Below are 17,415 nucleotides of genomic sequence, written 5' to 3' on the forward strand. Positions count from 1 at the left end.
GAAAATGTCAACCTTACTTACCCCTTGGCACACTGACACCGTGGTACATTGGAACGTTTGGTACACTTACACTGGCACCTTGGCACACTGATGTAAAATAAGTAAAAGAAATTGGAAATACTCAAGTACAAATGCCTCAAAATTAGTACTGTACTTAAGTAAATGTACTTAGTTACTCCAGTGGTTCTCAATCTTTTTTGGCTTGAGTACCCCCTTTCGCAGATTTTTGAATCCAAGTATCCCCTTTATCCGACAACAACATTTTCCCAACTGCAATTAAAATCATAGCTAGCGCTAGCGGTATATGATAAGTATAACCCCCCTTTTCAAGAATATAACATCACAAAAAATAAAAAAGGGAGTGAGAGTTTCAACACTGTGGCCATAACACTTCAGTCCAGTTTTCATGTCAATAAATTCCATTCAAACAACATTCAAACACATACAGTACCAGTTGCCTGGTACCATGTAATTTGGGTTGGCAAATATCAGGCTCACAACAAGTTTCTCCAAGTGTCATCATTAAACATAACAGTAAATGTTGTTTCTCCTTCTAATTCAATTGTAGTTAATTATTTAACTATGAATAATAGTGTCATGACATGAGGCATTATCTTGAGTACCCCCTGCAGTACCTCTGCGTACCCCCTACCCCCATTTGAGAAACACTGCTTTACACCACTGCTCTTCCTCCTCACCTTCTTCAGTCTCAGCGTCTTGTTCCTTGTTTTTCTCCTCCTCTTCTTTTCGCTCCAGGTCATCTTGTTCCTTGTTGCATGGCTTGGCTCAGTGGAGCACATGGCTCATCTACAGTGAACAGAGAAAGAGATATCGGGTCCTTATCTGGTTGTGGTTGTGTTTTGGGCTTATTGGCTCACTGCCCAGCATGGCTCCTCTACAATCAACAGAGACAGTGCTGAATTACTTGACCAGAACATCAGGGTTTCAACCTGAGTGCTCGCTGAAACACTATTGATCTGTGTGAAGGCCTTCGTAGATGCTTATTTGTGCATGTGAGTGAACCCTGCATATGCTCAGGCATGCAGTATACAGCTGTGTGTGTGTGTGTGTGTGTGTGTGTGTGTGTGTGTGTGTGTGTGTGTGTGTGTGTGTGTGTGTGTGTGTGTGTGTGTGTGTGTGTGTGTGTGTGTGTGTGTGTGTGTGTGTGTGTGTGTGTGTGTGTGTGTGTGTGCGCGCGCGCGCGCAGGGGTGAGATGCCATGGGCTCGCGTGGGCTCGGCGAGCCCACACTTATTTTGCTGCACGCACGCGCGCCTCATATGCACACACTAATTAACAATAAAAACACTAATTAACAATAAAAACACTAATTAACAATAAAAACACTAATTAACAATAAAAACAGTGCGCGCATGACGTCATGAATTTAGAGGACCCACACTTCTAAAATCCATATCACACCTGTGTGTGTGTGTGTGTGTGTGTGTGTGTGTGTGTGTGTGTGTGTGTGTGTGTGTGTGTGTGTGTGTGTGTGTGTGTGTGTGTGTGTGTGTGTGTGTGTGTGTGTGTGTGTGTGTGTGTGTGTGTGTGTGTGTACCCACGCATGCATGTGCCTGCACGGCGTGCATATATGTACAGTACTGTATGTATTGAGTTGTGTTCAGGTCATCCGTCAGTCAGAGGAGCTCTGTTTAAGAGGCAGGTCTTCAAGTTCCTGCCCCTTTTTATTTTGCTGGCAAACCAGGCAGGCAGGCAGGCACGCACACATACACACACAGTGTTTATCACTCCAGAGAGTCATAAACGCAGCTCAGAAAATAATTGGTCTCTCTCTGCCCTCACTGCATGGAAGACACCTTCAGATCACGCTGCCTCCCCAGAGCCAGAGGTATTCTGAAGGTTTTACCTCACCTCTGTCATCATCTCATTCTCTGCTGACATTTGAAGGCGCTGCTACATGGCCTTCCAGGCTCCGTAAACAACTTTTACCCTGATGCACCCAGAGCTGAACTGAAGTCACTGAACCGAATTCCATAAAACACTGTCCCCCTCCCACCACCACCCACATAACACCATCATAACAACACCCCACAACACAGGCCTATACAAATGGAATAGTATTTCCATGCAATAATGGAATGTGCAATAAGGTGCAATACCATTGGGTAGATTTGGTCTTCAAAATGAAAATAAAGTATATTGGAAATCACAGATGTTTCGGTCCATAGACCCTCATTCTCAAGATAACCCGCTGAAGGACCCTGGACCAAAACGTTATGATTTCCATCAAACCTTTTTATTCAACTTTTTATTTGCGTTTTAAGACACACAGTGCGGAGGTACAGCCCTTTGTCTTTGTCATTCTGTAGGCGTGGAAGAATTTTGTGTGTGTATATGAAGTGCAGTCATGTTTTTACAAGGTGCAATAGCATTTGGTTTAAAGTACAATATTGCAGTTTGATTTATTTTTTAAAAGTGGTTATCTTTTGTTATTGTGTGTGTATGTGTCGGATGAAACATTTTAGTAGATGCACAGCACACATTCGTTGAGCAAAGACATTTGCATTGAATGAGTCATCATAGCATCTGGCACAAACTCACACACTTTAGTAAGTTTAAGTTTAAGTCGACATAACTTCTGCAACCTCACACACCAGGCTAGGCTTTACGAGTCATCATTGGCCGATAGCCAGAGAAGAGACATTTCTTTCATGGGGGGGTTAGACAGTCTATCTTATCTCAGTTTATCATCCTTTTTATGGTGTAAATTAATGAGAGGAGGGAAAGTAGTGTGACGGTCTTGTCTGAGCATGGAATTGAACAGGTGGTGTTCAGTAATGACTGGAGGTACACTGTTGGTGGTAATCCAATAAAACCAAACACAAAGAAAACTTGTGGAGTGATCTAGAGTGCAGACTTTGCTTTCCTCTTTAGACTGGTCCAGTTAAGTGGCGAAATTAGACCTTATTCCCCATGGGTTTTCAGATCAAAGGGGCCCTAGGCTCAGGGGCTCAGGGGCCCAGGGCCCAACGGGTCAGTCCGACGGCTACTACCCACAATAGTCGGGTCTTGTCTTTGCGTTCTTAAGCGCAGATTGACAGCCATAAACTACAATGATTAATCCACAGAGTGGAAATCATAGGCTAACAATAACTGCTGTGAATAGACTTGAACAACTACATGACAGAGTTCTGTGCATTCGTCTGTATTTAATTTTAGACAATAGAAGGTGCAAACAAGCCAAAAAGGTGAAGCAGAAGAATCAACCATGACAGTGATTGGCATGACAAGCATTATTATATTGCCAAAGCATTACATACAGTATGATACAAAATAAAATAATCTCTCCATCTCTCCCCCTTTCCATATCACTGCTTTTAAGTGACAGACACACACTTTCTCTCTCTCTCTCATCACACCCTCCTTGTCTCCCTCTCGTTCATGCACAGTGCCACTGTGCCACGGTGCCACCGACACCACGAATCAAACACACACGCAAGCACCGAAATGAAGCACACAAGCGCACACACACACGAACACCAACACCACCACCACCAACACAATCAAAACAAACACACGCAGGCATGCAGTCACGTTGTTACACAAAAAGACAGACAGCTTAATGACCCACTGCACATCAGTGGATTACACTGATTAAAGCTCTGACACTGATTAAAAAACTCCAAAAAGCAAAGCAAGCATTCCACACCAACAAAATATACGATTTTGTGATCTTTCCATTTGTTATTTTATATCCTTTGGACGTGCACATGCAGTCTCTTGACTTCCACTTTTTCTACCGCGAACATGAGCGTTTGTTTCCCTTCCCCATCTTTCACTTGTTGACAAGTTGACTGACAAGTTTGAATTGCACATTACCGGGGATGTTTATGATTGGTTCCTCACGATAATGCGAAAATAAAAGCTCTTGTACTTTTATGAGGGGGCCCACAGATTAGGAGAGTAGAGACCCCTAATATATCGGAAATGACAATAGCCTATATGAATTTTTTATGTAGATAATATGGGCGCATTGGGCGTCTATTAAAAACAAATTTTATCTTCGCCACTAGGGGGGCCCGTGGGTTTATAAAACCCAAAAACCCTATCAAATTACGCTTAGCCTGCTTTGTTTACACTTTGACCATTAGATTGTCGATATGGTGATGCTGACACCTGTTGTGTGTGTGTGTGTGTGTGTGTGTGTGTGTGTGTGTGTGTGTGTGTGTGTGTGTGTGTGTGTGTGTGTGTGTGTGTGTGTGTGTGTGTGTGTGTGTGTGTGTGTGTGGGGGGGGGGGGGGGGGGGGGGGGTCTAGTGACAGTGTCCTTGCCATTCCTGGTCTGGTTAGTTGAACAGGATGGAACTCGGGGAGAGAGAATAGACAGAATAGAATAAACCTGAACCTGAAGTGAGAGACCCTCATTATTTCAGCATCCACACACACACACACACACACACACACACACACACACACACACACACACACACACACACACACACACACACACACACACACACATTTTCAGGGAGCAGGGAGAAAAGAAAGTCTCTCTTTCTCGCTCTCTTCGCACACAGTATACCAGTAAGGTTCAGATTAGGGTGATGCACAGAGAGAAACAGACAGCTGGTCCATGTTGGATAAGAGTAAATAATAACTTAAAATAATCCATAACCAAAATAATAATGTATCATAATTCATATCTAACAATCAATATGAATTGATAAAAGGATGATATTAACCACAACAAAATACCCATCAGTCCAGGATTCACCGAGAACTGATTGGATCTTCGAATATCCACTGTGACAACAATGAGACGCATTGGAGACACAGTCACATCTACAACGCCAGTCCTACACCAACTCAGTTCTTCTCTCAAAAGATTGTAACATGCTACAATAACTTTCATGTTTGTGAACCTCTCAAACCCATGCATAGCTCGCACATATCCATGGAGAATGGTGATTCTGATTTAAAGGATGATACTGTATTATGGAAATTAACAGTTACTGTACCTTGTTATCACAATTTCAGCTGTTGAGTAACTGATCCATGCAGTACGTGTCAGCTTATCACAATCATCTTTTTCACATTTCTAAGCTGGTGAATCATGAGGAACTTTAAGCAATTTGAAGCGAACTCATACTACAGAGTAACTTGCCTATTTTACCACATTGACACTTTGAAGACAAGGGACAAAATACACTAAAATGTAATTATTTGACCAGAGGCCTGGGGTGACAGTGACATTTATCTGTAAGAGCACATGGAGAGAGCACTGTGTCTCATAATTATGTGCAGATATTTTCCTGTCACCCCTCACCAGTAATTAATTGAGAATTGTGCACCTTGAGGTGAGAGGAAACAGTGGGGAAAAGATGGATGGCAGCAAAGCAACAAGGGAGCAGTGGTGGAAAATTACTCACATTATTTATTTAAGTAAAAGTATTAATACTGCAATGTAGAAATGCAATGTAGAAATCCTCACACCAAAGTACCTATGAGAGTGGAATCCGCGTTCCGCCAATGCATTTCAATGAGAGTGAAGCGGTTTCATGCCAGCAGAGGATTTCTGCAAAAAACGCTCCCTTCTCATTGAAATGCATTGGCGGAAAGCGGATTCCACTCTCATAGGTATTTTGGTGTGAGGGCACCCTTACAGGTAAAAGTCCGGGATTCAAAATGTACTTAAGTAAAAATACAAAAGTATTGTCATCAAAATTAAAATGACCAAAAGTAGAAAGTACTCATTATGCAGAATGTCCCATTTCACAAGTTATCATATGTATTAAATGTATAAACTCTTTTGAGCAAGCTCACAAGCTCACAATGCGTCACACATGGCCGAAATGTATGGGAAAATCCCGTTTGGCCGGTGTAGCGATAGGGCGGTGTAGCGACGGCGAAGTGGACTAACAGGGGCAAATGTATGAACGGGCTCTCATACCGTACTGATGAGCAATACAATTCAATAAAGGAGAGATCACACCGATTTGAACAAGAAAATATTTACTTGAATAATAGGCAAAGAATAAATACAAAATACATGTTTGCAAAATACATGTTTGGCAATTAGACTCCATTAACATTAAACATATAAATATGTTTAAATAACATTATACATATAGATTAGAATTTAATAGGGAGAGCCCCCCATGGAGTCTAGACGCTTGTGGTGGCAGTGCAGGTGAACCTCCGTCTTAACTCTTGACAAAGGAGACTAGGTGGTGTTGGGGATGGAGGTGGGTTGCTTGTTGCATGCTGAAAAGAGAATGACATGGTTCAGAGGCAGTGGAGATATTTAAAGGCGGAGTCCAATCGCCTGATTGGCTGGGCTGCATATTGGCTAGAAGTGCACGCCCATAGGCTAGAAGAGCACACCCTTTGAGCTGAGAGTAACACTTGGATCTTTTCATTGAACTTGCGCTGACAGATACATTTCAATGAAGAAGGCTCACGTTGATACAAAATGATTTAGTGAATGAGCGTATATGACAGCGTGGGAAAAGGAAGTGACGTGGGCTTAAAGCAGAGTGCGGTTTAGATCCTTTTTATTGAACTTACGCTAAAAGCTACATTGGTTGTCCACGACATTGCAAGTGGCGCGAAGGCCAGCGGACCTTGGTCCTGCTCTTCGCGCCCGCGCGCCGCAGGTGCGAGTGCCCGCGAGCGTTACGAAGCCGTGGTGAATGCAATCGTTATATTTATGCCCAGGCCGTAAGGCCTGGGCAAGCGCACGATAAACGCATGAATGGGATGAAGATCGCTTGCTTTACAGTCTGTTGGAAAGGACCGCCCTATCGCTACACCGGCCAAACGGGACTAGCCCAAATGTATACAGGACTGAAGTGGGTAATGATTTCTTTGTAATAATAATCAAAATCTACAAAGTAACAAGTAACTAATAGCATATATATATATATATATATATATATATATATATATCATCATTAATACAGATACCCTCAGAGTCTCCTGAGAGGGGGGGAGTATGTGAGACTCAACAATACAAACATGACAGTAACAGTCAGGAATTCATCACAGCTAACGAGACGGCTCACCCAAATAGCATCAACTGGGGAGGCATTGGAGGAGGTAAAGCGTCACTGCGAGAATATCCGCAGGAACACAAAGGCAAAAATACATCAAGCCGGGACCAAGTGTGGAGCGGATGAGGGTCACAGGTGCAGCGCACAGCTTAGTGGCTGGTGAGACGAAGGAGAGCTCCAGGCATGAACAACCCCACAGTACTGGAGAACTCTACGCACCTGTGTCACCTCAAGACCTCAGGAGGGACCCACCCAATACCTCCCCAGAGGAGCCTCTTGTTGGTTAAAATAACAGAGCAGGAGTTTGCCTTTGCCAGGAGGAGATGGGCAGTGACTTCTGACATCAAACACCTGATGACGATGGTTCCCGCCTGAAGACATCAACTCTTCCTGGCCAAAGCTACATTCACCAAACATGAATGAAGGAGAAGCATCTTTAGATGTAATTATAATCATAGTGGAGTAAAAGTACAATATTTGCCTTGATGTAGTGGAGTAGAAGTAAACTTTCTACTTAAGTACTTATGTACTTAGTTACTTTACACTACTGAAAATGAGGAGATAGATTTCTTGTTTTCTTATTTACTTATGGATGCAGCACTGCACTTGGATGAAGTAAGGCAGACTGTCAGTTAGTGTCAACTCAAGAAAACAGTGAGACAATGAGGCAGTGAAAAAAGTGAACCCTTTTTCCCCACTAGGGACGAAGAACAACATAGTCAGCACTCTGATAACAAGAAAGTCTAAACGCCCCGGTTATGTAGTGGCTCTGCTGCTCCCTTTAGACCCAAACAGTGGGTTTAACTGACAAAAAGAGAAGGACACACAGATCCAATTATAATGTCTGATAGGTTTGGCAACAATGCCTCTTTTAATTTGCAGAGTAAAAAGGCTGTTAGTTGACCACTATCTGTCGATTAAGTGAAAACAAAACAATGTGCTTGCATGAGCCTGGCGACGAGTAGGCCTTTAATAGGGCAGCTCCAGAAGAGCAAACATGTCATGTTGTATACAACCATTATTTCTAACGATGAATGTTTATGATTATGAGCTGCAGCTTATTTGCATTTAAAGCCACAGACACAAGTAGAATAGTGTGTGCTTCTCACAGCACAGATCTCCCCCAGGCCTGGTTGCCTACCAAGGGCTAATAAGGCAGGGCGGGGGTGCAGTGGTCAGGACATGAGGAAGCTGTGAGTTTGTACTACCGATGGTGGAGCTGTTTGCACGGGGCAGAAGTGAATGTGGTCAAAATCCTGTTTGACAATGTCACATGACCCAGGAGACCTAATTTGGCTCACTGGGGTGTGAGTGCATGGTTTCACGAGTTTCACTGATGATGATGGTCGCAGGATAGGGATCAAATATCAGTATTTGACACCATGGGAAAACCCTTTGAAAACATGGACATACACACAAAGTCACGTATTGGAGCGGTTAGCACCGCTCAATAAACAGCCTGCCAAGAAAATGACTGAAACATAGGGGCCGAACTTTTGAAAAACATGTTTTGAGTAACTCCAAGAGATCTGTATTGTTTTGATGAAAAGCAGAATAACACATGACCCTTAATGGGATATTCTCCTTTCTTTTTTTGGCCTGAAAGGAACTTTAAAGGACAACTTAGGTATTTTAAATCAAAGGTTCACATTTTAGATAGTCATTAGAGAAAAGAAAAGATGAGTGTTAAAATGTTTTCATTTACTTCTTTCTATTGTTTTAGTGATTTTAACTATTTTGATTTGCAGTGGCTAAATATGTATTTTTAGACACAATAAGCCCATTCCCAAGATGAACCGCAATCTTTCATGGACAGATGGGGCTGGTGTAAATATTAACAAAGAAATTGCCGGCTTATTGTGTCTAAAAAGCCACTTGTTCGCATGCCCCCACCCACTGAAATGCTAATACTAAAACCGCTAAAACAATAGAAAGCAGTAAATGAAAACATTTTAACACTCATCTTTTATTTTCTCTAAATACAATCAAATATGAACCTGTGTTATAAAAAAAAGAAGTTGTCCGTTAATGTCACATAGTTGAGGAAGAAGTGCTGCGATCTATTTGGTGCAGCTTTCATCCCTGAGCGGCACCCTGAAGCTGAAGTGGAGATGAGGGTGTAATGCATTCTGTCATTGACTTCTAAACCTCCCCTGAAACCCCCCCCAACATAACATCTGACAATATTAAAATATCATCAAATTCTCCCTGATTGCCTTTGAAATTAGACTGACACTACAGTATATGGAGCTCAATCTGTGGGCTGTAAAGAGCAGGTCTATGGTTTTGAAATGCATCTGAGGCTTGTAATAGGATTAGAAATGAACACATTCGTGATTTGACTTAGAAGTCAGAATATCGTTGCGGAGTAAAGTAAACCTTGTATTTCCAAAACCTGTTACTTTTCAGGAAATGGAAAAAAAAGAACCTCTCCTCTCCTCTCCTCCCCATTCTTTGGAAGATGAACATATTATACTGAGGGAACATTTGTATAATGTCTGTGGTCAGAGAGCAGTCACACCAAACAATTGCAACAGTTAAGTGAAGTCACAAAGCACGTTAATTGTGACCGAAAGGTCGCATTATACCCTGAAAAACCTTGTAGCTTTTTTGACTGTCTTTCTGTCTGGCTGTACAGGAAGTGATGTCAGTGTGATGTCAGTGAGTCACAGTGATGTGGTACAGAATGACTCATATATGGGCATAGAAAGGATGTCACGTGACATCACTTCCTGTACTGACAGTCAGACAAGCTACGAGATTTCTCAGGACATAAAATTCCATATATGTTCATTCCCAGAAAAAGAAAAACACCTTTTATGCGTGACATCACTTCCTGTACTGACAGTCAGACAAGCTACGAGATTTCTCAGGGTATAAAAGTCCATATATGGTCATTCCCAGAAAAAAAAGAAAAAAAAGGAAAAAAAAAAAAGTTTATTCCCATACATAGAGATTTCTGATGTCATAAATCCCAGGCCGAAAATGAGAATGTTAGGGTACCCCATTATGCCCATATATGGAGATCCACAGGCATCAAACCAAGGCCCTAACTCACCAAGGCCCTTCTTGGCATTACTAATTAACGTACGTTTTATGCCCAATTGCCCATATATGGAGATTCCTATATTGTCAATATTAACTCATTGAGTGCCTATCCCGAATATGTTCGGGATATATTATCGCATACCAGAGTGCCTATCCCGAACATGTTCGGGATATTAAAAAAAAAAAAAAAAAAAAAAAAAGAATTTTTGAAATTTTTTTTTTTTTTTTTTTTTTTTTGGACCCCATCAAATCTAGTGAACATGATTTCAATCGCGATTTTGCATGTTCCACCCCCATACAACCCCATCTAACATACAGGGCAGCAATGTTTGTTTACATAACATGTAAAACATAATGGCGATTATCTCAAGAATGCCTGAACGGATTTCCAATCGGATTTTTTTGTTTGAAAGCTGTGAACAAACTGCACAAATCCACTTCAATGCAATCCAGGATTGCGTTGGATTTTTTAGAGCTCATTCTTCTCTGTTTTTTTCCCATGCATGAGGTGTGCAAGGTTTAATCATGGCTAAGTTGACGAAAATAAGGCTTCTAAAATGCTTGGTAACCAATAGCTAACTTCAAGCTAACTTCATCCTCTTCCTGTACATGCACAAAGGAAAGTGTTCAGGCAAGTCATGGCTGCAGGGCTTCTGCATATACCAGCATATCTCTATGGGATTTTCTATGGCCACTGGGCGCCCTCTAGTGGTGAACGGGGTGGCACTCAAAGAGTTAAACTCATCCCCTGCTTATGACGAGTTTGACGAGTTATATAAGTGTGTCCACTCTGCCAATGACGAGTATGACGAGTTTTACTTTTTTTTTTTTAATTTTTTTTTTGAAAAAATATTTTTGGACCCCATTAAATCTAGTTAAAACGATTTCAATCACGATTTTGCATGTTTCACCCCCATACAACCCCATCTTTCAAACAGGGCAGCCATTTTTGTTTACATAACATGTAAAACATAATGGCATCTATCTCATGAATGCCTGAACGGATTTCCAATCGGACTTTTTTGTTTGAAAGCTGTGAACAAACATGGTGCATCATCTGTGCATGGGCATGCATGATCCGTGCACTATAAATTACATGGAAGTCTATGGAGACCTCTTGGCGGGGAGCCCTGAAAGTAGAGCATTCAAAATGGCAGTAAATGAGTTAAGGACATTATTAAGGATATTATATTATCAATATTAAGGACATATATGGGAATGCCCATATTTGGTAATGTCCATATATGGGCATGTTTTGACATAACATAACTATCATGAAGGGGTCTCCATATATGAGTAACTGGTCCCATATACATCACCGGCCAGATGGCCAAGAATTGGCCCTTTAGGGCGAGGTTGCATGTCACCCTGAGGTCACAAGTCACCCTGAGGTGTCTTACTAGTATTAATATAGCAAAGCATAATCACTCATACAGTACTAGTATCATATAGTCACCCATTAATAACAAAATGGGCTTTTCTCAGGGCTTCAGAAAGAACTCTCTGACTCTCTGAGCTAACGCTCTGGACCAGGGCTAGCTTGCTTCTGTTGCCGCTTTTGTCACCACAGCGACAGCAGAAATTATAATTTCTTTCTCTGAACATGGAAGCAGAGTACCGCTGCTGGTGTGAATTCAGTGTAATATCAGAGTCAATTTAAGATGTGATACTTGTGAAAGAATCCTCTTTATCATCTCTCTCAACAAACGACTGCAGGGTCAATACTGCTGCTGATGCAGCGGCAACTTCCTGCAATGAGAAAGTGTGGCACAGGCAGACTAAATAAGTGATTTAAGCGGTTGTTTCAACCTGTGGTAAATATTTTCCTTTCCAACTATATTGCAGACATCTGGGCTACCTTTTCTTTTTTTGGGTACAATTTGATGTGCTGAAACGGGTAATAATCTGGACCTTTCGCCCGGTCCTGAACGCAGTAGAACCTCATCTCGAAGAAAGTAGCAGAGAATGAGGTTCCAAATGGAGTTAGACTGGAGATCACTATTATATTACATTATTGCGACCGTTAGGTCGCAGTTTAGTATCAAAACCTCCACCGGCCGTCCGTCCGTCGGTCGGTCACACGTCACACGTCACACCTTTGTTTGTGTACGGTGTGATGTCATACTGATGTCAGCAGTGTGATGTCATACTGATGTCAGCAGCTATGTCTCTATATATGGAGTTATATGTTGTTCGTGTCCAAATATGGGGCTTGTGAGGTCAGACTTAGTGAGATTCGTCGGTTATCTCCATATATGGAGGGAGAACCAGCTTATGAGCCGATGAGTTGTGTCAGAGTCGAGATCCTGCTTGCATCTAATCTGTCGGTAGATAATGCCGGTCTTATATAAGGGTCATTTGTGTACGGTGTGATGTCATACTGATGTCAGCAGTGTGATGTCATACTGATGTCAGCAGCTATGTCTCTATATATGGAGTTATATGTTGTTCGTGTCCAAATATGGGGCTTGTGAGGTCAGACTTAGTGAGATTCGTCGGTTATCTCCATATATGGAGGGAGAACCAGCTTATGAGCCGATGAGTTGTGTCAGAGTCGAGATCCTGCTTGCATCTAATCTGTCGGTAGATAATGCCGGTCTTATATAAGGGTCATTTGTGTACGGTGTGATGTCATACTGATGTCAGCAGTGTGATGTCATACTGATGTCAGCAGCTATGTCTCTATATATGGAGTTATATGTTGTTCGTGTCCATATATGGGCTTGTGAGGTCAGACTTAGTGCCGATTAGGGAGTCTTACTGGTATATATATATATATATATATATATACTGTATATATTAGAACACAGAGTTCTTGACAATATGATCACTGAGTTCATTTCTGAGACTTACTTTGGTTTGATTTTGTGGATCTCTTGGGCTCTCACACTGTGTTCATGGCTTGGTGAATCTCTCTTTCACTTTCTTCTTTTATGTGACTGATTCCTCCGCGGAATTCTGTTCTATTTCCATTATTGTAGGATAATAACACGGTGTCCATTCTGTCCTCTCTCTCTCCCCCTCCAGTTGAGTTTGAGGACTGCGGCGGGAACAAAGGCGCAACGTTTGAGGTGTCGGACCCCAACTTCCAGGTGGACGGGGATCTGAACGTGGTTCCCAGGCAGGACGTCCTGTACTACGGACCTGTCATGTTCATCCATGGCTCGACGGCTGGCGTGGATGACATGGCACAGGTGGACGTCACTGGACTGCCAGTCACATCTCCTCACAGTTTACAGGTGCAGCACACATGTATTAAGCATGAATGTCTGTGTATGTGTATAAATGTGTACAGTGCTGTACATGCAATCAGTGATGGAAGAAGTAGTCACATGTTTTACTTAAGTAAAAGTATCAATACTGCAATTTAGATAGAAGTCCTGTATTCAAAATGTAGAATTAAAAGTATTGAAAATTGGAAATACTCCAGCAAAGTGCCCCAAAAGTGTACTTAACTTTTTTAGCGCCGGTCGACTTTTGGATCGACTATGTCATTATGGACGTCCCTGCCGATCGACTTTAATCGACTTTTATATAAAATAGTCCAGTAGCCAGCCCATAGAGCCCCATTGTGAACCCGGACATTTTGAGTACCCTAAAGTTTTATGTTAGAAATGTTGAGTATGGGTCCCCAGCAGTTAGAAACTGCCGGATGCTAACTTGCATATGTTGGGCAATTTTCATAATTAGCATAATTAGATTAAATTAGCATAATCACATATAATAATGGAAAATATGTCAAAAACTGATTGGACGATTTGAACAATATTGGAGTGGTTTTGGGGGTTATTGAGGATGCTGAATCCATTTCTGACATTTTCTAATTTCAAAATGGCCATTTTAAACCGGAAATGGCCATATACCAACTTAAATTGGGATGATTTTGATACTTTTTTGTTGATTTTGATTATGAATTAAATTATAAATGTGGTTATTTATATGCTTATAGATTATCTGCATTTCAAAAGCAAAATATAGACAATCCACACAAATTATTAGAACAATGACTACCACAATAGCCTATCAAAAATAGTCACTTCATCATTTGGAAAATCAACAAAAAAGTATCAAAATCATCCCAATTTAAGTTGGTATATGGCCATTTCCGGTTTAAAACAGCCTTTTGAATTTAGAAAATGTCAGAAATGGATTCAGCATCCTCAATAACCCCCAAAACCACTCCAATATTGTTCAAATCGGCCAATCAGTTTTTGACATATTTTTCATTATTATAGGTGATTATGCTAATTAAAGCTAATTATGCTAATTATGAAAATTGCCCAACATATGCAAGTTAGCATCCGGCAGTTTTTAACTGCTGGGGACCCATACTCAACATTTCTAACATAAAACTTTAGGGTACTCAAAATGTCCGGGTTCACTTTCTGGCTACTAGACTAAAAGCATTGTTTAAGCTTTTATTTGGGTTAATAGACGGAGCGAAACGGTTTCCTTACCTTCAGCTGGTAATAACACGAGACCGTGAAAAAAAAGGATACGATTATGACGTCACCGCTAAACCAGGCCTTCCTGTTTACATTAGCTTCTGCTAGCCGTTAGGCTCAATGCAAACCATCCAACCCTTACGCAGCTTCACTAGGTTGGATTTTGATTCGGAAACTTTCTGTGTGGCGTCTGTATACGTTCCGCTGCCCAGACCGATGGTGGTTTTAGACGATCAAGCACGAATTGAACAGGATTGAGCACAGATGGCGGGCCGCGGAGCTCCCATTGTGAGTCAATGGAGCGACGTCACTTTCCCATCCTTTAATCATGGTTTAAAGATGGCTTCTTCTGAAGGTTTTAGTGTTACGATGGCGCACTCTAGTGGTCTTTTTGTGGTGGTTTATCATCATGGCTTTGAAAACAATGAAATTATACCCTATCATGATGATAAAATATAGCTATTTCCTGGCGTTATTAGCGCACATTCATATTCTAAGTTGGCTGGCAATATTAAGTAGAGTACTGAAGTAAATGCACTTCGCTACTTTACACCACTGCATGCACAGATGCTCATTACGTGTGCCTCTTTGTGGGGACGCATGGTTTTTAGATGCACCCTTTGTGCAAGGTTGTTGCAAGGTTGTGTAGGAGGCTACGTTTATGAAGAAAGACCTCTCCTCCTCCTGACTTCATAATCCTCTGCTGGTCCTCCTCGCCTCCCTCAACACCAACCTGATTAGGAAGAGTTTAAAGGAGGTGTCATCTGTCTTCTCTGCTGCAGTCCTTGGTGTCCTGCTGAAGTCATTTCCTGTGCCTGGGTGTCTTAATTAATGTTTCTTATTCACAGTGTCGTTCACCTCTCATGTGTTGATGTCTTCCTCTGTGGTTCATTTGTTTATCTGGTCCATGGTGTTACCTTGGCCTGCAGTAGAGGACGTTAGAGAATTAGCGGCCGGTGCTATGGCACCTCCACCTTGTGTGTATATTGTCGCTGTCGTGTGCAAACCCAAAACTGTTATTTTTCAGGGAATGGAAACCAAAAATAATCCAATTGAACTGTTCCTATCCATTTGAATTGTTCCAATTGAACACAGATTCTTCCAATAGTTCCAATAGTTATTAGTTACAAGCTCTTCTTTTTTTTTTTTAGATTTGTTTTTGGGCTTTTTATGCCTTTATTTGATAGGACAGTAGGCTGACAGGAAATGGGGAGAGAGATGGGGAATGACATGTGGCAAAGGTCGTCCGGATTGGGAATCGAACCGGCGACGCCAGCAGGCATCATAGCCTAGTATGTGGTATGCGCCTTGACCACCAGGCCAGCGGGCGCCCACAAGCTCTTCTTAATACTCATTTAATAAAACAGGGAATTCATTTATGGAAAAACATAGTGTGTGTGTGTGTGTGTGTGTGTGTGTGTGTGTGTGTGTGTGTGTGTGTGTGTGTGTGTGTGTGTGTGTGTGTGTGTGTGTGTGTGTGTGTGTGTGTGTGTGTGTGTGTGTGTGTGTGTGTGTGTTCTTAAAGGATGGCAATGTCCGTCCATCTCTGTCCATGGGGACATACAGTATATCTAACTAGAACTGCACTCTGTGCCTACTTGTGCACCAGCAGAACGCGCCATGAGATGCGCTCACCACTGGCATCACCACTGGCGATGCCAGTGACATCACCACTGGCATCACCAGGAATGCTGGTCCCTCATTGTCTGTTAACGATGACGTTCCTAGAAATGCTGGTCCCTGATTGGGCTACGGGCTTAAACAAACACAGACACTGACATACCTACATACCGAACGCAGTATTTGCGCACTCTGCTGGCGCAAGTAAAACATATTCTGGCTGCATTGCCATGGAATTTGCTGTGCAACAACTACTCATCATGCTCAATCCACCTGCCCCAAAATATCACCTTAGTCTTGTTTTTGTTGTTGTATTCGTATTAGGGCATTCACGAATAGTGATTTTTAGTATTCAAATTATTCTACCTCAAAGTATTCGAATAGTCAAATATTCGACAGGACTGGCCAAACTGTCAAATATTAAGTAAGCAAGAGGCAAACATTGTGAAAATAGCATGTAGATCTGCTATTTTCACAATATTTATCTGTGGAACCGAGTCACATTAATACCTACAATTCCAAGTGCTTGTCAGGGTGGGGGTCCCCAGTTCAAATATGATTATTTTGGGGGTCACGGCCTAAAAAGGTTTGAGAAGCCCTGGTATAGAGCATTAACAAATTCATCCACCATGGGCATTGACAACTCATTCTTATGACTTACTATCTATAGCCAAGCTTTATAAATTATATATTTTTTTTAAAGAGAAAACAATAAAAATAAACGAATATTCGACTTCGGTGAACAACGTCGAATAGTGACTTTGATATTCGTATATTTGGTGAATGCCCTAATTCGTATGTGTTTGGACTGATGCACTGGACTGCATCAGTTTTTGGAAGAAAAAAAAAGAAATGGCATCTCATAGAAGTAGTAACACAAAGAGATATACAGTATCTGAATTATTACTGTTTGTTTTCTCTCCAGTGCAAGTGAGATCAGCAGCGTCCACTCTTTAGAATCTTTCTGTTACGTCTCTGTCTGTGTTAGAGGGTGCGATTGATTGACCCTTCGTGTAGTTCACCTCTAATACAAGGAGGAAACATCCCAGGGCGAAATTCATTGACATAACAAATGGCATCATGGCCCGGAAATATTGTCTGGTGATAATAATATATAAGGTCTGTGATGAAATTAGAAGATAATCCATTTTTTATTTATGGGTGCAGGCTGTTAGTTTGGTGTAATTCAGGCCCAAGGGGAAAGAACCAGCTGATGAATGTCTTCTATTATGAGCAAAACTCTGAATTCAATGAGTAATGTATTCCCTTTTTCTCCTCTACCAATCAATAT

The 17,415-nt window shown here is 41.6% G+C and overlaps 1 protein-coding gene across 1 annotated transcript in view; it reads left to right on the forward strand.

The window, feature by feature from the left end:
* The window catches only part of LOC308294289 (cadherin-13-like), a gene marked incomplete at both ends in the record, with an annotated part of 228,901 nt that overhangs the window by 58,265 nt on the left and 153,221 nt on the right, over window positions 1-17,415 (forward strand). The window contains one exon of the mRNA XM_080737017.1: window positions 13,087-13,298. Coding sequence (XP_080593143.1) covers window positions 13,087-13,298 — 212 coding nt within the window. The remainder of the gene's footprint in view (window positions 1-13,086; window positions 13,299-17,415) is intronic.

The sequence above is a fragment of the Nannobrachium achirus genome (assembly GCF_963921795.1).
Source record: "Nannobrachium achirus genome assembly, chromosome: 11".
Lineage (NCBI taxonomy): Eukaryota > Metazoa > Chordata > Actinopteri > Myctophiformes > Myctophidae > Nannobrachium > Nannobrachium achirus.